This window comes from Neodiprion lecontei, chromosome 4 (genome assembly GCF_021901455.1).
Source record: "Neodiprion lecontei isolate iyNeoLeco1 chromosome 4, iyNeoLeco1.1, whole genome shotgun sequence".
Lineage (NCBI taxonomy): Eukaryota > Metazoa > Arthropoda > Insecta > Hymenoptera > Diprionidae > Neodiprion > Neodiprion lecontei.
The window spans coordinates 23,152,967-23,175,362 of NC_060263.1; the positions used below are offsets into that span (position 1 = coordinate 23,152,967).

Here is a 22,396-nt window from a genome sequence, read left to right on the forward strand (position 1 = left end):
TTGTTAGTTTGAATACATTTGTAATCATTTGAAATGATCGATAAACTTTATCTATCTACTTTATCTATAAACCTATGTATTTCAATCTCAAAAATCAACATATCACATGGTCAGATAGTGGTGTTCGAAATTTGTACAAAATTTGTGATAACTAAATGATTGAAAAGTGTAATACTTTGTCAATTGTAACTCGATTCAGCACCAAAATTATGTAAACAATGGATACTTTCACTTAGAAAAAATTCATTTCTTTTACATTGTTCATTTGTTGTCTTTTGTTTTAATATCGTTTGAGTTACAAGAAAATATGTTCCAAGTTCCTATTCAGGTTACATTTGGAAACTAGCTGGCAGCGTTAAAAACTCCCTAGGCCAGAGACAGAGCTACTCACAAACTCGGCAGCGCAAAAGAGATAAAAGATTGTTGACAGCACTGCGAGTTAATTTCGGAACGCACCCTTAGTGTTATTATAATTGGCAATACTACACTTTTTCTTTACAACAACGTTAAATCTGTTAGTTCAGCCTACTAACTTTCTATCAGTTAAATAAGGCCACAGAATTAATTTACCGTTGCACCAGCATCAAAGTATCGCAATAGTAACGAAAAAATATAGTGCGATTGCCCATAATTCCAACAAATGGTAAGACATACTAGATTTACTAGTTACAGCAACAAAAATTCATGTTCACTTCGTCTACCCTGCAGAATTATATTTTTCGGACAGAGTGAAAAATTAAAATTATTATCAGACTCTAAAGTAACTAAAACTGGAAATTTTTCCGAACACGGTGTGTCAAGAAACGCTGAAAAACAGGGAAATCCTGAGCTGTGATCACGATGAGTGCAGTATATTTACAGTGTGTATACAACGTGACTCCATCGAATGCTGCGCCAATGTCAAAGAGGAAACATAAACGTTGTCGGCTTGCGGGCTTCTAGCCAGTCTGTGTCGCGCTGCCGAGACCGTAAAGTCGCTGTTCCTCTGATCGTGACTGAGCCGGGATTGTCTCCGAGGGAATTGAATAAGTCCCTGAGAAGAGGGCGCGTCGAGATAACGAAAAGTTCGAAAGAGGACAAAAATAAGTAGGAAAAAAGAGAAGAAACCGGGGGGATGGAAAAAGTAAAGCAATAAATAATAAAAAAAAATAAATAAATAAAAAAACATACGCAACCGATGCCCGTACTTGATTATATTTTAACCCAGGGATAAAAAGAGGTTGCTTTTTAACCCGCGGGAAGCGAAGGCGTTTAAAAGGAAGAAACAAAAGACACCTCTTCCGACGTCTTCGGTTCGAGAATTTCAAAGTTACCGAACAGGTTTTTGGTCCAGTCTCATTGTCAGTGTATGGAGATTGTGCTCCGAAGGACCGCAGCTAACGTCTTTGTGTATCGTAGATCTGTAAAGATTTCTTTATTTTCTACATCTACGCAAAGCGCCGGTGAATTACTTTGTCTGCATATAACGAGTTTCCGAAATTCCAGTCAAATTAGTTGAAAAATTGTTGAAAATGCTGAACTTTTGACAGTTCGGGATTGATAAAGAAGCCATGGGAATAGTACGTTTTGCTCATACCCGCACACTTGGAAACTGATCGGCTGTACACATTTTGTAAGAAAGATAATCGGAACGAAAAATTGTTGCATATGTGATTCGTCGTATGCGTACAATCGAATCACTTTGTCCAAGGTTAAAACCCGCCCAATTAACAGTAACTATAATTTTGCGATTCCGGAATTAATACTTACGTAATTGTCAAGATTGCAATCTTGTAACCGGACCACCTTGACCGACGAATGCACCTCTTGACCGAGCGGCGAGGTTGCCCTTGAATTTTGGCATAACGTTTAGAAAAGTTAACCGACGTTAACCGAATACAAGGAAAAGAATCTTCGCGATCAAGCTGCTGGTGTAAGAATTTGTAAAAAAATAATAATATGAGTGCTTAGCTAGGAATAAGGACATTCAATAAATTAACGACATCTTAAGAAGAAGAAGAAGAAGAAGAAGAAGCGAAAGGAGTAAAATAACAGATACCGAAAGCTTCTTTCGATCGTATTTGGATCTCTTTCGATGCAGGCATGATTTCGATGTCGCCGAGCAAAGGGACCAGCGATATCCCAGTGAAAGCCAAGATGGACAACCCGAAGAATCCCACGGACGAATCTCGATCGTTTCTTCACTTTTCCCGGGAGAATTTAAGCGCTTCTCATTCGGATCTCGAGCAGGGATTCAACAACGCGCGACCCCGGATTCGAAGGGATACAGTTCTGAGTCTGATCGCAATATTATTGGCCTCATTTTGCATCGGGCTTGAAATATGGAAGATCCTAGGTGTCGTGGATAATCCCAGATGCTGTTTGAATAGCCCGAAAGAAGTTGAGATGCTGAAGCAAGAGCTTGAAATAATGAAGCAAGACGTTGAAGGCATGAAGCATCGCATCCTCGAAGAAGACTTGCTGAACGACTTGAAGGCGTTCGAGGAACAAGTAAGAACCAATCATGTTATATTTCCGTTTCCCCGTTTAAACGTGATAATGAAGTTCTAAATGCGAATCTGTGGAAAGTTGAAGTTACAACAATGAATATTGTAACCAATTTCTAGTTCCAAGTATACTGCAGAAAAAGTCTGTGGCATTGCTTGCACTGTGAAAAATTTCATTTGTTATAGTAACTAGAAAAATTCAGTAAAACAGGTATCGTTGAGAAAAACTGTTTGAATATTGTTGGAATTAAGGAAAACGAGGTGCGCCTAACCATTTTGCGCTATTGTCGATCCTTTCTTGGTAATTGCAACGCAAAATCAGTTTCTGAGGTTTACCTTACTTTTTTATTTAAATAAGGCTTTAACGTCAATTTATCGTTGCACAAGCATTGAATTTTCGCAACAGTTACAAAAAAATATAGTAACAGTGATCGTAATGAGATAGAATAGTAACGGATACTGGACTTTCTATTTTCATTTTGTACTTGGAACTATATTTTTCGATTGTGGTAAAAAATGAAAATAGTTAAGGACTGAGCGGTAACCAGAAATAAAAATTTCTCTCAGTGTGGTTTATTTATTATCATTATTTGGGAACTGATCATTATAACATATTTGTTAAAGGGTAGTCCTTCAAAATGTCGTAATGCTTAGTGACATTCTAAGGTGACACGAAATGCATTTCAATAAGCGTAACCAGTTAAAATATATTTTATCAATATTTATGAACGAATAAACTATATAAACTATAATCAGCAGGTGGGTCAGAGTTCCGAATTATCAAAATTCAATTTGACCGTTACGTATAAAATTTCATCGGTCAGAATTTCCAGAGTGAAAACTTCGATTGGTGAAAATTCGAAAGGTTTATAATTTGTAAAATTTCCTGAGGTAATTACTTATTGGAATGTCTTGGCGAATTTTTTGTTTTTGATTTGAATCTTTCAAACTCCGGACCATTCGGAGGTTCGACCATTCGCAGTTTCGACCATTCACAGTTTTGACCACTCGCAATTCAAACCGTCAATCGTAAGTCAATACAAGTTTTGACTGATCAGAATTTTGACCCGCGTATTGCCTCACTCTTTTGGAATTTTTCAAACCGTTCAAATACCAAAATGTTTGGCAAGGTTGAGGCTACTAAGAAGTTACCCGTCAAAGAGAACTTTGGTAATCGTATAATAATAAAACATAAATGAAAAATCAGTGTATTTCGACATTTTCATACAGCTTGTTCTTTTTCGTATTGCTGATATTTATAATATTAACTGCAGTACGTATTATTCACACGAGGCATTATCAGTTCGGTCATCGCAAAAGAACTTTGACCCTCCTATATACGACAAGTTGTGTCACTGTATAATCGTAGCGTTCACAACCTTCTCTTTGAAACATCTGAAGCGATGTGCGGCCATTTCTCAAGTTCAGGTTTCACGTATTAGTCTCATTATTCATCTGTCACGAGATAATTACAGTGTTTTGCAGCTTCTACAGCTTGTCTCGTGATTTTAGGCGATTGCTTGGCTTTGCACAATTTTCCGTATGTATAATATCGTTATTAGCATTTACAACGTGTTTACATTGTACACGCGCTACTATGCAGTCAACGCATTTCTCATTTCGCATTTCTTCGATTTGCACACACATTTTGCAGAACTATACACGCACTGGTTCGACAGTCCAAAACCGTCTCGTGACTGATATGTACCATTTTATTCAGCTTGTATTCGCTCGTCTAAATATCTCTGAAAACTGTTTGCTTTTATTCGTCACTGAATTGCGTCCGCACGGATAGAAACGTATTACGTACGATTCTACAAGCGATACTGTTTCTGCAGTAAATATATTTTTGCAACACCTGCATGGAAAGTCCATTTTTATGCACCATTTACAAGCACCGAAAGTAGTATTTTATACACATGTGCGGAAAAAACTTTCGCGCATTACATGAATTTTTTCAATGCCAGTACTCAAATATTTCTTACCCACATAATAACGGTGAAAAAAATTTGTATCTTGGCACACTCTTTGGGCATATTATGAGGTATGAGATTCAATTTTAGCACATTTTTTGAGCTGTGATTCTTCAACTTACGAACGTTGCAAAGATAACGAATGTGAGTGTTTGAAATTTTTCAAATTTTTTTTCCCTGCTCGGTCACTCGACACCGCGCTCAAAATGCCTTAACCAAGAGTAGCGAGCAATTAATTCATATCCCACATCGGTGGATAATATTATCGTATGAGGTAATCGTCTACTAGTGTATTCCAACTGCATATGATATACATCGCGTATAGGTATATACGGTTATTATAATGACTCTACAAATGCCATTAATCAAGCGGTACGCGCTAACTCTGCCCATATTTGATCGGCGTTCGCAAATGATCACGTGTTTGCTGAAATGGCCAAAACATGTAGATAAACGCAGGCGGCAAATTTTTTCGCAATGCATCATACATGACCGCGTATCGTTCTTGACTCTCAAGATTAGCGTTGTGCTAATAATCGATTATTCGTACTCTTCGATTCATTTTTTAATCGATTAATCGAAAATATGATTCATTTGGAAGGGACGATGGATCGAATAAACCCGAAAACGATTAATTGAGAGAGCCGTTTAATCGATTAGGTACACTGAGAGAAATTTTTAGTTCCGGTTACCGCTCAGTTCTTGATTATTTTCGTTTTTTACCACAATCGGAAAATATAGTTCTAGGTGTAAGATGAAAATTAGTTTTGCAGCTGTTACCAGAAAGTCTGGTGTCTGTTACTATTCTTTCTCATTGTGATCACTCTTACTATATTTTCTTGTAACTGTTGCGAAAATTCAACGCTTTTGCAACAATAAATTGACGTTAACGCCTTGTTTAACTAAAAAAGTTGAGTATACCTCACAAACTGATTTTGCGTTGCAATTACCAAAAAAGGATCGACGATAGCGCAAAATGTTTAGGCGTACCTCGTTTTTCGTAATCCGAACAATATTCGAACAGGTTTTTTAGCGATACCTGTTTTACTGAATTCTTCTAGTTGCTATAACGAATTAAATTTTTCTCAGTGTAATCGAACGAACGTCGAACTTTACAATCAATCGATTAATCGCACAGCCAAACTCAAAATAGTCTTTCCTAAATCATAATATTCTGGCGCCAGCCGAGCCAAAATTCGCGAAACGATCTAGGATATATTATAAATTATAGGTTTCTTGGCGCCATTCGGAGTTCATCATCCCACGTTAAACTTCGGTGGTCGATTAGAAGACTTTTAAAAAAAAGTTTACTGTTATAAACGCCCACGCATCACAGCAGACAAGAACCACAGTCGCGAAGCTGTGTCCATAAAAAACCTGGCAGAATTTCTACATGGTAACGAGTGCCAAAAATTTGGTGAAACATTTCGGCGCCGCTAATAAAGAGATTGGATTTGAGATTAGGCTAATCGAATTGATACAAATCTTTGAAACAATCGCGTTTCATTTTCATCCGCTTTGAGTAGTGTGAATGTAAAATTATGATTGTTCGTTTCCAAATTTTCAGTCCTGTTAAAAATGGTTAGTTCTGTAAAATTACGAGGTTGAAGTTAGTAACGTTAGATTACCTTCAACCTCAGATAAATTACTATTCAAACGAATGATTGAGGAATGATGCGAGGAATGTTTAAATATACGCAATCCTTGAGTAACTGTTTCGGGAACTTGATTCAACCGCTTGCGCAGTTACAGAAACCGCATCCTGCAGATTAACGACAGAAATCTCGAACTTGAAAGTTTAGTACCTACGCATATTAATATCGTTGACTTTTCCCCGTTGTAAACGAGTTTATTCAAACGAAGACCGAAGCCGTAACAGTCATTTATTTATTTCGTTACTCAAATTTCCTGGAATATGTTTTTTCGTTTTTAATTTGAAATGACTTGACTAATATCGCAAACTTGCGACGCGTTGTTCTGTAGACTTTAATTAGACTAATTGAAAATAGTACGCCTATTAATGCGCATGCATGAAGTTGACGAGATATAAGAGATGTGCTCATATTTTATTCTAGGCTTTATTTTTCCTGGAAATACATCGTTTAAAATTGTCTACGATTTCGTACCTATTACAAGTTTATACGCTGGGCGTGAAGAATTCGGGAAAAGAAAATTATCTTACATTTTTGAACTTGAATACGTACCAGATTTTACGTATATTATGTACTTTTGTTGAGTATTAATTCCGACGATGAATATTGTCAACATTTTCAAAACTTGTGTCGAAATCCATGAATTCAAGATTCTTTGAAAGTTGGGAACATTTTCTCTATACGCGTGCTCATAAAATTACTAATCATTTAACCCACGCTATACATATTTCTAAAAAAATTTTAACGTACGTTGAATATCCCTGTACAAATATCTCTGAATTGACACACAGAAATTCGCAACGTTAAATTCAACGTTATGAATGATCTGCAAGAGCAGCACTAATGCATGAAAGGATGGTACCGGGAATTCTGCAGAAATTGTTGTAATAGATCCGATTAAAATCGTAATCGCTTTACAAGACCGACCTGCAGTTCTGGGACTGTTCTTTATTACGTCTAATAAAGTTTGCAATTGCCGTATCATTGGCGTAGACACGGCAAGTCGTTGAATGCATACCGGTGTGTGTCGTTTGGAAGCAAAATTATGTTTTAATGGCAAAATTAGTGACCTTACCAGAGATATTTATGGAACACTTATGGGAACAATTTAATTCCGTCACAAAATGCGACTCGATAGTAAGAATTTAAGAGAAAAAAATTACGTATTTTCCATGTCATTCAAACGGGAAAACATCGAATCCCGAAAGTGACCCTTCAAAATTGTGTTTAAAAGACATTTTTCCAGGAGGATTTTTTTTTTTTTTTCGTGTATAACAAGTTTTTCAGGTGAGAGCAAAAAGACGTGTTGCTTTCATATTAACACCCTGTATAATTAATAGAAACCCATGAGCTTATAACCTTCTAAAAATCAGACGCAAAGTGATTTCAAATTTTTCGAAGGAATATTGAGTCAGAAAGGAGAGAAAAATTAACAAGTTTTCATGGATTTGTTCCATACTATCCAGTAATATAATTTGAACAATGATTATGGGGAATTCCATCTGCAATAATCGACACAGTGGATTTTCGTAAACGACAGAAGAATTTCGGAAAGCATATTTTCTTACCGTAAAAACACGACTTGACACGTTTTCACACGAATAGTTCGTTTTTTTCATTCCAAGCGATCGAAGACTCGGAAAAATCGATTTCGTCTAAAGAGACGTATTGCTATCGATGCTTTGTAATACGAATACTGACCTTATGGTGCCTTCTGTCGTGAATTTGCTGCGTTGGAGAAACGAATACATTTTTTTAATATCTTGAATATTCTGCCAAAGGTCTCAGAATCAGAAATTGTCAAAAGAATTACTTTAGTGGGATTAATTGATTATCGTAATGGTATCAGCCTGCGGTTCAATCTTGAGATCTAATCGTTTAACATTTGCATGTTTGAATGCGATAAAAAATTCGTGGGATTATCTGAATATCAAATCAGTATAATTTTTGTATATAAATCAGGAATTTAGAACGCAAGCATTATCCGTCCTAATAGATTCCCTGCAGATTTTGCTTTCATCAAATTAGCATACGGTCGAAAAATGCCAAATTATATAGGAATGTAAGAATTTACTTGCATTACGTGTAAAGTTAAAAGTATAATCGTAAATTTTTGTCTACCGAGTGAATAAACAAACTGTTTCACACAAACGCGACATTATCGCGAGAAAGTGGAATGTTAAGCTTTTAATTGTCGGGCAATAAAAATTCCTTAGAGATGATGAGATATAACGTAGATAAATATGTTGATTGACTATGCAGGGATGAAATATAAATCAAACCCGTGTCGTTATAACAACTAAACATAAACCAGCCGCGTCCTTGCATGTATGATGTCAAATTTATCCTCACCCTGCAATAAATCCTATCAATTGCTGTGTTTACTGGAACTGCAGTGGAAATTTTATGTTTGTTCCTCTTCTGTGGTTCAATTCATCTGCATTCTATTACGATATATGTACAAGTCTCGTATTACGCATCGTATAACTTATAATTATCTCGGTACTTTACGGATTTTATCATCGGTAAGATGTAACATTTTACGTCATGTGTGTGCTATTCGCATTCCACTGATAATAACTATAACGTGAGTAATGAAACATTGACATCAACTGAAAGAGTAAAACCGTACAAGAATCGTGAAATAGACTATAACACTTTTTTAAATAAAATATATCCGTGTCGCTTTACAAACCGATAATATGTAAATAGTATACAGTGCAATTTACACCAAATATCACGAGTGTAAAAATATTTCAAAATTGTAACGACACACAATTGCGTCGCGTTACTGGTTTTTGGGATTCTCGTTAAAATCCGTAAATGACCAAGCGATGTAGATTGTGGATAATCGGCTTATGACATAACGAACATAACAGTCTAATGACGTGTGTATGAAATATGTACCGTACGTGCTTCGGAGTTTAGGTAGATCCTAATAAAAGACATGAGTATAAGTATTCGTTCCAAGAAGATCAAGCCGCCGTCAATGAAAAAAAAAAACTAGGAACGCGGACCATCGCTCCACGAATATAGAGCCCGCGGTGAAACGTATTTCAGCGATAAGATTTGCACTCGAAAGTCTACTCACGGTTATTCATAGAACACTGAAAGTCTCGCTGTAACTCATCCAGAAAGACAGAAGTCGCAATACCCAAAAAAAAGACATTCCATCCGCCTTACCAATGAAACTGTTCGGAGCTAATACGTGATACGAAAAAAATTTGGCACCGTTTAATTGAAATTTTTAATTAATTTCATTTGTAATTTGTAATTAAGTCGATATTAATTACGAATAACTAGTCTATTTTGTGATTAGAAAAAAATAAACTACGGATTAGATCTGTAATTTGTAAATGATTCCGGTTTTATTACAATTTTGGCAAAATAATTCGTACCATTATTTCATCCGATTACGATTTTTACTGCGTTGAATCAAAATAATATACATATTATATTTACTTACGTCTATAATATTTATACGGCCAGGTATGTACTAAATGCAAATAGGAATGCAATTTGTATTTTATTTCGTTACGACGTAAAAATAAAATGTAATTCGGCCTTATCTAGCCTCAATTACTAAATACAATTGCATTTATAATCTGTATTATTCCATCTACAGAATTCAAACGTATCTTACAATTTTTCCAATCACTAAACCGGATTTCTCAAAATATCGCTCCTTCTGACTTCGGACATACATAAATTACTTACATCGCTAAATTCGCTGCGATTTTTGCAAGAACATGAAGCATAACCGTAAACAAATCGTCGTCGCCGCTTTCACGAATTATATTTACACAGGAAGTTTTCGGGCGCTGTAATTGTACAAACCTAAAAGTGTCGTCGAAGTAGAATTGAATCTTAAGCAAATCTATCCGGAGTAAATAATATATAAAACCATCTGTTGGTTCGGTTTGTCATCAATCGTACTCCAAGTGTGGCAGCCATTAGTTGGGGACCACTTTTAAATATTATTTGTAAACCAGTATTGCCTGAAGCAAAGCGATGTTTACTTCGAGAAGAATGAAACGTGATTAAGCTTGATGAAAAGTATCGCAGGCGTCATCGTGTCACGTTTGCTTACTAGATTTCGCAAATAACCAAACCACCTTTGTATTTAAGAAGCATAATTAAGTACCTGCGCTGGGTACACTTAGAAAAATTTCATTTGTTACAGCAACTAGAAAAATTCAGTAAAACTCAGTAAAAACGTTAAAAAAACTGTTTGATTATTTTTAGGATTACGAAGAACGAGGTACACGTTACAAATTTTCGCTATTGTTGATCCTTTTTTGGTAATTGCAACGCAAAATCAGTTTGTGAGGTTTACTTTACTTTTTTAGTTACACAAGGCTTTAAGGTCAATTTATCGTTGCACAAGCATTGAATTTTCGCAACAGTTGCAAGAAAATATAGCAACAGTGATCGTAATGAGAAAGAATAGTAACGGATACTAGACATTCTGGGAACAGCTGGAAAACTAATTTTCATTTTTTACCTAGAACTGTATTTTTCGATTGTGGTAAAATGTAAAAATATTTAAGGACTGAGCGGTAACCGGAACTAAAAATTTCTCTCACAATCAGTGTACTAACCAGACGGCGTACCGATCTTCGATCATCCGACCAGGTACTCTGAAATTGAAATTGATCATACTTTTTCATATCCTTACATGCAAAAACGCTGGGTCGATTAGCCCGTTCGCATCCAGAAGAGATAAATTGTTTGGAGACTTTATTACATGTCCTGACGATATCGCGTGGCATCGAAAAAATTGTTCATTGTATAATTTAGTCGTATCCGATACGGCAATGGCTGTTTTTAATTAACGCGGCAGCACCTTTAATTTCAGGGGTTCTTACAGTTGACTCGTAAATCAGGCATAAATTTATACCCTTAGAACCGACTTTGCGCGCTAACCGAAGTCCCTCTTCTGATTCACCTTTGAACCGGCCGACAATTGTCGATAAGAGTAAAAAGCAACAGGCATTTAACGCCGCGTACAAAAATAAATACAAACACTCGTTTTTATTTAGAATTTAGGTCAACCTTCGTTTGGAGCATTGCAATAATGATAACAGTAAGAATGATTACAACGCAAGTTACTTGTTGTACGTACGTATGTATGCATGTATGTACAAAGTATCACTTGTCGTAAACTAAAAGCCAAACGTAAGTCTCTCGCCCTCTCTCCGCGTGCCTAACGAGCGCCTAACTATTGGCCTAACAGATTTGACTTCAATTGAGCCGAGAAAGATCCGATCGTTGCCGCATGAGCACGTGGATTTTTCTTGGAATAAATGCGAATCGTAAGTACGAGATGCGATTAAGTGTGCCACAGGAAATGATCTAACCTGATTGTACGTAATTGTTATCGGATGAAATATTAACAGAAATAATAATTTTCATGTCGGAATTACCGAGTGCACTCGATTCGCGATGGATTTAATGATATTTTAATTGACCCAAATACATCGTGAATATCTCCTCGATCCAGCTGGTCGAGCAGCTTGAGGTATGTGACGTGTGCCTTGCGGTAATTTCTGCCAGTTTGGCACCCACTGTGCACAGTTTGGGTTGCCTTCTTCAAGAAGAAATGCAGAATCGCGAGATTAACTTAGGGTTAACACGTCACTGTGAGTCTACACCAGATTTTAAAATTTGCGAATACGAAAAATTACTTCACTGAAATTCATAGGATTTCAAAGAAACAAAACAAAACTCGTGGGGTTTCGTGTTATTTCCAAAATTTCAGGGATACAATGAGACGATTTTCAAATATTTCATATGACTTTAGCTGATATTTGAAAATGGAATAGATACTACAGGGATTAAATGGAATGATACTCTGAGGTGGTTACATTCTTTGAGTTTGATCATTTCCTACGATTTCATTGGCTTTTAGAGAATTTTGCGGCATATAAAGAATTTCATGTGATTTCAAGATTTCAAAAATTTTACAAGATTACAGATAGTTTCAGACGATTTTACGGGATTTTAGCCAGCTTTAGAATGATTTCACGAGTATTGCACACCAGATTTGAAAAGTCTTCAACTCCTCGTATCTGATTCAAATCGTATTCTCGTTTTTTGCACTCATTAACAGGACTCGAATCATCCGTTGTAATCAAATTCATTTCACACACGGGTGAGTCGCGTGAAGTAATAACAGGCGCGAATGTTACGGCCAAGTAGGGTCGAAATCGCTGCTTATACGATATCTAATTTTAAGTTACCGTTGATCAAGATCCTTTCGCTCTTATCTAGTATACGGTACGGAAGATGCCATTCGCTTTACTTTCGATGAAAAAAAATAGACACGAATACCCCGCAGGTAGAAACAAACCGGTAACTCGGATCGACCAATTCCATTCATGGTTGTGACTTCTTCCTCGAGTTTTTGTCACGGCCGATCTTTTATCCAGGGTATGACCATCGCTCTGACCAGTCAGTTTTTCGTGGCGCCAGCCCAAAAACAGACATGTAAAATATTCAAAATCCAAGGCTGACCAGCTGCGTCTACGTGTCAGATCCCATGTATGTACAATGGATGACATATTAGATGCACGTTACTTGCTTGCCGATTTTGGGACTCCATGTATGTGCCTCACATCAAGTTGTACATGTCTTTAGAGTCGAACTGCGACAACGGTGTAATAAATAGGTGAACGTGGGATACAATGAGAGAAATTTTAACTATATTTTCTTGTAACTGTTGTGAAAATTTTGTGCTTGTGTAACAATAAATTGATGTTAAAGCCTTATTCAACTAAACACGTAAAGTAAACCTCAGAAACCGATTTTGCGTTGCAATTACAACAAAAAGGATCGACGATAGCGCAAAATGATTAGGCGAACCTCGTTTTTCGTAATTCCAACAATGTTCAAACAGTTTTTTTTAACGATACCTGTTCTACTGAATTTTTCTAGTTACTGTAACAAATGAAATTTTTCTCAGTGTATGGAGACGGTTCTTAGGTCTTCGGTTCTGGGATCAGTCTGACGAATGTTTGTCTTTATTTTCATTCGAATTGTACACTTCTATTTTTCACTGGTATGATAGCTCTATATTCGGTATGAGATATTCAGGTTTACATTAATAGTTTGCACTATGATATTCCATTTTTAGCATCATCGTAAGGCGAAGTTCCTTTTGTAGAATGGAGGAAGAATGTGGAAGATGAAAAAGTAAAAGTGTCGCAATAAAGAATATTCAAAGACGCTAGAATACATCGCATAGAATCGTTACAACGAATAAGAATGTAACGAGCCGAAAATTTCGTTCTGTGTACTTTTCCTTCCTAAATTTTTAATTTTCTGTACCTCACTGTCATAGTTTAAAAATTTCGTGAATTTGATTATCGCAGTTTTGTAAATTCGGTATTGTAACCACTCTATTTTCTAATCTTACGGCTCAATCATCAGGACTTGAAAGTCCATTTAATTACGAGTGGCGATTATCGTTTCGATCACTTATCCTTCAACACAGAATAGATATACCTAAACCTTCCGTTTTAGCCCGAATGATCATTCAAGTACTTGTCTACGAAGAAGCTAAGTGATCGAGTTCAGCGCCTAGTTCAACTAGGTTTTATCCGAAAGACAAACAGAATATACCTAATATCAGGCAGACCACGAATGATCCAAATTCGCTTAGAAAAACTTCGTTTGTTTATCCGTTCAACAAGCATACAACGGGTTATTTTGTTAAAATGCCGGCATATTCACGCTACTTTGATTTACCCGTGTTACATTTCTACGAAATGATTATCCGGTATATTATCCATCAGCTTAAATTTCAAAGCCACTTCACTTGCTCGACGAATTAGTAAGGGAATGTTGTCGACTTTTAAACGAATATTTATAATGATATAGTGAACAACGTTGCGCTGTGTATCTCAGACGGGGCATTTTAACGAAGTTACTCATCGCATCCTTTTCTAAGCTTTTTGGATCTCACTGTTATCGCTATTTCAGGCTATTAACTGTATTCAGATTCGAATATATATTGATCGACACGCTCGCATTGAACACAACAGAGCATACACCGGACATCTAGTCCATGCGAAAATATGAACAATCGAATACGTTATTTCTGCAGGTCTACGGAATTACGACAGTATATATAATAATAACAACAATAATAAATACAAGATAATTAGTATTACTTTGATGTATCTGTTGATATTTATGGGATAAACAGCGCTGATTATCCAACGCTACTTCACGATCATACAATTCAATAATTAGGCACTGGGATTCCGTTGCTATCACACCTTGTAGTATAAATATAGATCATGTGCGTAAACACTGAAGATATGAATATTGGAATAAGTTCACTTATCGTTGACTATTTATGAATAATCGTTTACAAGTTGCAGTATACTAACAAAGTATGTAATATAAAATAATATTATAGATAAATTGTTTCTGCGAAGAAAAATGTTTTGATCGAACATTTAATTATGAACGGAGTGACACATTTGTTTAAATCTTAAAAAATAGTAACAAGTTTTCTTTACGTTGGAGCAAGCAAAACTCAGATATTAGTTAGATCGAAATTTTTTGTACCTTTTGTTAAAAATAAAGAATCAAAACCGACCTTCCAAGGTTCACGAAAACAAATATGTAATTATTTATGTTAAAATGAGAGCAGTTGAAACTGTCAAAGCGTATTAGAAAATTATTTAGGAAATTTCCGTGAATTGAATGGAATGAGTACACTTTTCGACACATTATTTAAATAAGATAAAGTCCAAGACTTAAGCTGAAAATCGTAAATTTCAGGAGAATTTTTATTCCGGTAGACACCAACGTTCAAACCTTGTTCCAACAAAAAAACAAAATTGCTCTCGTCTGAAATAGCCGGCCGTCAACATGCAGAGCTATAAAAATATTCAAGCTAACTGATCCGCCTTACATCTAATGTCCCTTACGTAGACTTATGGTCAAGGTTAGGCGCTGCGAACTTGACCGCTTAGTCGTTTCGCATTTCTTGATATACGGAGAGTACATTTCACGTCTAATACAAATTACAATTTGATATGTCATTCCGTTGTGCAGGTAGAAGCCGAAGAGTTTGACGAGGGTATCGCTGACGATGACACTGCCCTAGATAGCGATGATTACGACTACGACTCCGTCTACGACATTGATGACGAGGACGAGGACGAAGACGAGGACGAAGACCCGATGCTGTCATCCCAGGAATACCTCAACGATTATCACACCGCACCTTACGCTGCCGATTACTCGGGACCTGGGGATTCGTTAAGCCCTGCAAGCCGTGAAAGTGATCTTGACGATTTCCACGCCGCACTTCAGAAAACGGAGGCAGACTCAGAACGGAAATTGGAGAAGAGCGTGCAAGAGAACCGGAAGAGCATAAACCGCGAAAGAATGCTTGACGAGGGAAAAAATGCCGCAGAAATTAGACAGCGGGAGAATCGGACAGAGGAGAACGAGGATGATATTCTCGAAGAGTTTCGTCGGGATCCCGATTCGCTAAAGATCGTAAGGAAGCGATCGGTCAACCAAGAGAAACCCGTTAGTTATAATCCGAGCGGCATTCCAATATACGCCCACAGCTACCTACTCAGAAACAGAAAAAATATTACGTGGAACTCGGCCAGCCCAACATTAAGACTGTACGACAGTTTGACGAGAGATGAAAAGACCACAACGGAGAAGAGTAAACAGGAATCGACGGTACATCACGCGTAAGTATTTATACGAAGACTATACACGCCCAAAAATACCGGAAGATTGAGGAAAGTTGGGGAGTTTTTTTTTATATATATACTTGAAATATGATGTGTATTTTCTGGTAACCGCGCATTTATTACGCTCCATAAAATGGGTTTTTTCCAACCCCTGCTTGGAAAGTTCGATTTTCGAAGCCTGTGGAGCGTGCGTATAATGTTTGCCTCATCCTCGAACAGTGACAAAAGAACGTTGGCGCTTGCGCACAATTGAAATGCTACATTTTACGCAACAGGACTTTCTTTGGCGCATGCGCATTTTCAAATAATTCAATTTTGTGCACTGCGTTATTGAAAGTAAGTTCATTAAACCCAATTTTACGTGCTGTCAGGTAACACCTTCGATACTTCTCAAGTAAAACTTGCCTTCACACGTGTTAAAAAAAGAAGAGTCGTTAGTGAACTCCTTTAATTAAACGTTTTTACACCTAAGTATGGCTGTGCGATTAGGTCGGAGTAATGTTTGCGTGAAAAATTTTAATATCGCAAAGCTTTGGTGAAAAATTGTTGAAGCAGTAGGATTCTGAAAATAAAAAGCAGCAAACTTAGGTATGTTATCTGCTTGCAGATTTATTGATGCCGTAACGCTCACGAGTAATTAAATACTGTATTGAATGACGAAAGTAGCCGAATTCGCGTAATATTTGCTACGATCATACATCGAGATTTCTTACTTCAAATGTGACGTTTTCATGGCATATTAACGATCCTATACATAAGATACGGCGAGTTTATAAATGGTAAATCCTGTAACGCTGGTGAGAAAAAGTTAATTTGTCCATGTCCTGCTTGGAAGAGGACGAAAACGTTGAGAAGTAATGCATAAGTTGAATCCTTCACGGAGCATGGAACTTAGCATTGAATGAGACAGTCAGGTGGACTATCTTTAATCTGCCATCGCGTTGACACTGACCCATTTAACCAGCAACAATAAACACCAGTAATAAAAACAATTTTCGAGGGCAGCTTATTTGGTAACCTCACGCAGGTAGATCGTAGAGATACTACCTTATACGAAGGGATTAGAATCGTTGAGCAATTTCATATTTCATTGCAGACATTTCTTCACGTGAACGTACGTATAGCGCTGATTTTTGTAATTTAAAGCCTGCATTTTTTCTCCTGCACGATAACCTAGTATACTGCAATAAACGTAAATTACGCCGATGCAATACGAGTGAACTCGTTAAACGGAATAACTAACGACACAAATCTCAGTATTTTCAAAGGAGCGGTATACTTGAAATAAGCTGTCTGTATTGCCTCATTTTATTACTGCAGTCTACTAGACTTTTGAAATATACTTGTTCGGTTTGAATTTATTGTTAGCGACTTTTAAACATCGCTTTTCACAATTCTTATACATAAATACAAGTCAGGTTAAGGATGACTGACCTCCTCTGTATGAATAAAAATTTAGTAAGAGTGAAAAAATACCGTTTAAAAAATCTCTAGCAAGCTTGTATGCGTCAATGATAGCGAACGTGAATGAAACAACGTTTTTATTATGTGATGGAAATGATTGGGAGCAAAGTCGAATAACGAAAGCCAAAATAATGTCAATAATGTGAGAAAATGTTTGTCATAGGATTCTAATGTTTTGGGCAAATTTTTTTCAAGTCCGCATTTTTTTACAAAATCTAATCTACATGTATTGAAGGTTTTGAATTTCGAGCCGAGATCTGGAATAATTTTTCGGTTAAACTAACGAGCGCCGAATTTCATATAAATTGATGTATGCAGTGGAACTCATTCTTGCAAAAATAGTCTATGCAAAGAATAATAAATGCCAAAAATATACAAACTTTCGAGACGACTGTCAAGAGATTTTTTGATATTGTTTGGGTTCTGGTAATATCTGGATCGCAAAAATGTCATCATCAAAGTATGAAATGATACTAGACGTGAAATAATTAACGGCAGACTTTAAATTCTCAAGGACACTACGCAGTGAAACCTCAAAACCCTACGATATTTATCTCACAAAGCAAACATCGTTGCTTAAGTAGCACAAAGTCAACTCATATTTGACTTGTTGCCGGTAGAAAATGTAGTCAACTAATATAAGACGTATAAAAAATCGTATTTAAAGCAACTGATTACAGTCTCTTATTGGCTGTTGAAAACGAGTGTAACTCATGAAGCCCATTTTATCACTAGCAAGTGTCTCTTGCTGAAGGGTTTTATGAATCCACAAATGTCCAATAGATTGTCAATTTACAGTAGACGGTACACAACGCGGCTGTGAACGGATTTGCTGTTATGAAATAATAACTCGGAAAATTTAATTATCTTTATTACCGTAAAATATTGTTAATGCTGTAAAATTACATGCATGATATCCATTCATTGTTGGTCTCAACGTTTCGTGAAACATGTTCGTGGACATAAGTCGACTGTTGCCGACTTTTTGCCAATCTCGAGTCAATTTTTCTTCCTAGTGACTTTATTCCAGCAAGCCAAGTAACATTCGGCATCTTGCCAACTATACTACCTGGTTAATTATCCCAATCATTATCAAACAGAGTGCAAATGTATATCGAACTACTACGGCGACAGAGAGGATTGTATATTATTTGTAAAAATTGAATTGGATATTTGAAAATAGCGAATGCAGTGAAAATTTGCGTCAGTTGATGAGCCATGCCGATTAACTTTTGGCCGTGTGTTAAAGAATGCAGGATAGCAGAAGTTTTATTCGCACGCTTCATTTCCGATACAGTGCAACTGCCTCTTGAATTGTTTTAAAGCTATATTCATACGGATTATGCGTATTATACGTTGTAAAGTAACAAGTTCAAATCTTAGTCAATGACTTCCATTGAAACGACACTGACAATAAGTGAACAGTATCAACTCGCGTCAGCTGGCAGAAGCTTTATCTAGTCGAGTATCTGTGAAACATGTTAAACTCCGAAGTTAGGAACAAACCTCACATTAAACGACTTACTTCTATCGAAAGGAAACGGTGAAACTTGTCAGGGTGGGTGATCGACTGCGCATGCGCCAAATGAATGAATTCTATTGGCTGGCGGGATTATACCGCGTGATTATTTCGTCCGCGAAGCAGGGGAGCCAACTTGCTTGAAACGGGGTTAGAAATGTCACTCTCCCGTGTGGAGTGGTAAATGGAAATTATGCTGCTCGATGACTCGTAGCAGTCAACAGTCACCGTTCTGTTGATAATAAAACTTTTTCAAACCCTCAAGAATCACGACTTCGACTGTATGAGATCTACTTAAAGTAAAAAAAAAAATAAAAATTGCATCACTTGCGTAATAACCTCCGTGAGCCGTGTTTTACACTTGAATTCTGAGGTGGCCAGCCTGTATGAAAATTCAAAAGTTACCGCATACGCTCTATCTGTTAAGTTTAACCGTTTTCTCTCAGTGTTTTTAAACCTAACCAACGACCACCGTTTAATTTCAAACAACTCTTGTTGCACAGCATCGTCACATCTTGGGACAAATACCCGCCAAAGAAATATCATGCTCAAACGCGAGCTCCCACGTCCCATGTTTTACCACCGGCTTCCTACTCTTCAAGGGTTCACAGTTCGCGACAGAGAAATAAACACGCTCATCGTTCTGCCGATTGGCAAAACGAAGGCCCTCAAGCTCTTACCCTGAAGGAGTCAACGGTGAACCGTAAAGATGGAGAAGCCTGGAAGCTCGTGCAGGTAATACAACGAATCCAGGTTTGTTTTCTAGAGCAAACCCCTCCAAGGTAACGTCCGTTTGACTACTACCAACTGTAATTTCATACCTATTCCGAATTAACGAATTAATGCCGACGAATTCTATTTTTCCAGGACTCGCCTGCGCGTCATTCGCGGCCTCTTCGACGTCGCGGTATGACTCGACGTCACCTGAGAGGATCGCGACAAATAATTGCCGCACATTACTCTGCCGACAGCAGTCTTTTTACTGGGGAGGACGAACATGTTGGGAACGGAAAAGGGAAGCACGGGCAAGGAATTTTCAAGGCTTGGAGAGCTACCAGGTGGATGAATGACCTTGGAATGAATGGGCACTTCGCTTTAGCCGATGGACAACTGACGATCCAGGAAACAGGGCTTTATCTTATCTATGCTCAGATTCACTACCTAGACCGGCATGACGAAAACGGTTTCCGCGTTTTGGTCAACAACGAATCGATACTGCAATGTATGGTGAGTATTTACTTACAATTAGCTCCGTCTATTACATTATGTGTAATAAAAAAACAAATAATTACCACAAGTAAACTGAAATAAGTAGTTGTAAGAAATTAGTTATCGAAAAAGCTATCAGTTTTTTTTTCTCAACGTTGAAGAAGATACCGTTTAGCCAAACCCCACCCTTCAAAAATTCGGGAAGTTGGATTTTCCAATTTTGTCAACTATATTGGACCTGTCATTTAAATGTTAAAAATATAATTTCAGATTCAGATTGAACGGTCTCGAAAACTATGAGTCACCATTTCTCATTGAAATCCAAACATTTTTTTCGAATTTTGGCCCCCATGTTGAATCCGCCACTTTAACTTTCAAAGATCTGATCTCAGATCAGGATTCGCGACATCGTAAACCATGAAATACCAATTTTTATTGGAATCCGAATATATTTTGGGTATTTGGTCCACTGTACCGGATCCGCCATTTTGAACTATGAAAATCTAATTTCCGATGTGGATTCGATAAGATGAACAGCCTTCACGTACCCAAACACAATCAAATCATTATAAACTAATTGTAAATATGTTTTTTCGATGTGTCGTTAACCAAAAATGGCACTGTCAATTTACAGTGGAACATGTTCAGCGAAACGCTATTGTTGAGAATATCAATTTTCCTTAAAGCAGAAAAACTCGTAGGTTTTTAATGATTTTGGCGGAAAATTGGCGTGCACTCTCAGATCATAACTCCGCAGTATCTCTCGGTTCAGATTATTGATATTTCGTTTAAACCCAATTTAAAAAAAAACTTGACAGATTGAGCATCGACTGCGACTGCGCAAGCGAGAGTTTCGTCGTCGATTCACTCTGAAAACAATTCGCAATAATTTCGGCCGCTAACTTCTTGCATCGAGGTACATCCATCGGTTCGCCCCACGTGAATTACATTCGGTTTACAGGTTTACAGTCCTGGCACCGAGCACAAAAGCCGATCCTGTTTCTCCGCGCAAGCAGCGCTGCTACAGGCCGGAGATCGCGTGGTATTGAAGGATGTAGGTGAGGAAAGGTATACCTTGTTCCAACACGACAAGAGCTTCTTTGGTCTTGTCAAACTCGGAGAAACGAGACCGCCGAGACAGCAGTCCCAAAATTAAGACCAGCGAAGAAAGATTCTTGACGATTGTAAGCAAGAAATGACAATTCTATAGCTGAGTCAATTTAATATGAGCTGATTAATATAAATTACGAACTTTCTCTGCTGCTTTTTTCACTAAATGTAGTATAGACGAGACGGAACGTTATGGAGTGATGATATATATGGTGTTGTAATTGTTTAACATTATGATATAAGTTGTATACCGATTAAAGAGTACAACTCCTAATTTATATCCCTACAGAAACGTATTGAATACGTATCAAGCTACGCCTTAGCTGATACAGTAAACATTGTGAATTGTAACTTAACAATTTATCGAGCTTTTAGTGCCATCGTTTGTTTGTAACTCGAAAATTAGTACCGATTTTAAACTAGACTATTAGTGATCTCAGATTTTACGAAAAATATGTAAATAACATTTTATATTTTATTATATACTATTATTATTATTATTATTATTATTATTATTATCGTTATTATTATTGTTATCAATATAATGATTATTAATATTTTCTCTTACATCACTAAGATAAAAATATATATTTCTACGCAATTTTTGGTGATTAATTCACTACACTTACCGAGGTGAATTTAATTTCGGTGCAGCGAAATAATCAAAGCGTTATTCTATCCTCACAACTGTAATATACGTAATGTTCTTGTTGTGTCGCATCATTGCCATCGTGATTCGTGAAAACCGTGAAAAAACGAATGTGACATCTTCGTCTAAATAATAGGACTCGTAAAATTAAAAAACAAAAAACAGATTCGACATGAATATTCTGATAGGGCAAAATTGGGTAGCGATCTGCAGATTTCAAATCCAAAGTCTTGCGATTAAAATCGGGAGCAATCAACGTTGATTAATTTTTCGGTATTCCATTTTTTCCACTAATCAATCCACCAATAGTTTAACCCTGATTTTAAAAGGATGGAACGGGTCGAAGCAACTGATCTCCAATCAGGCAGTATACCTATTTATTATAAGTGATTCAAATTTACAGAGCAGAAACGAAACTAATGTCATGTTTGCGAGGATTACATGTTCACTGATAGCCATTATTTCTTTCCAAATAGACCGTTGCTTGACAACTAAGTGGAAAGAAACATCATTCACATTTAGCATTTCCATTGAAATGAATAAATTTGCATATTGCATGTTCGTATAAACATAACTTCACCGGGAATGTTATTATACCTCCTCGCA

At 36.9% G+C, this 22,396-nt stretch overlaps 1 protein-coding gene across 3 annotated transcripts; it reads left to right on the top strand.

Annotated features, from left to right (window-relative positions):
* Positions 1 to 934: 934 nt before the first annotated feature.
* Positions 935 to 22,364, top strand: LOC107226244. 3 transcript variants are annotated; one of them, XM_046737692.1, is made up of 5 exons: positions 935 to 2,490; positions 15,181 to 15,836; positions 19,326 to 19,575; positions 19,690 to 20,049; positions 20,993 to 22,364. In XM_046737692.1, exons 1-5 carry the CDS (start codon positions 2,083 to 2,085, stop codon positions 21,185 to 21,187), a joined length of 1,869 nt encoding a protein of 622 aa, XP_046593648.1. In that variant the 5' UTR covers positions 935 to 2,082; the 3' UTR covers positions 21,188 to 22,364. The 3 variants fall into 3 exon arrangements, with proteins under 3 accessions (XP_046593648.1, XP_046593649.1, XP_015522482.1); XM_046737693.1 differs by having other exon boundaries at positions 19,425 to 19,575; XM_015666996.2 differs by having other exon boundaries at positions 936 to 2,490; positions 19,326 to 19,557.
* Positions 22,365 to 22,396: the final 32 nt, after the last annotated feature.

What these genes read in the sequence shown, in the direction of transcription:
- LOC107226244 (XM_046737692.1), top strand. Translation starts at nt 2,083, where the DNA reads ATGATTTCGATGTCGCCGAGCAAAGGGACCAGCGATATCCCAGTGAAA. An exon ending in TGAAGGCGTTCGAGGAACAA is followed by an intron (nt 2,491 to 15,180) that starts GTAAGAACCAAT and finishes TCCGTTGTGCAG; the next exon opens with GTAGAAGCCGAAGAGTTTGA. An exon ending in AATCGATACTGCAATGTATG is followed by an intron (nt 20,050 to 20,992) that starts GTGAGTATTTAC and finishes TTCGGTTTACAG; the next exon opens with GTTTACAGTCCTGGCACCGA.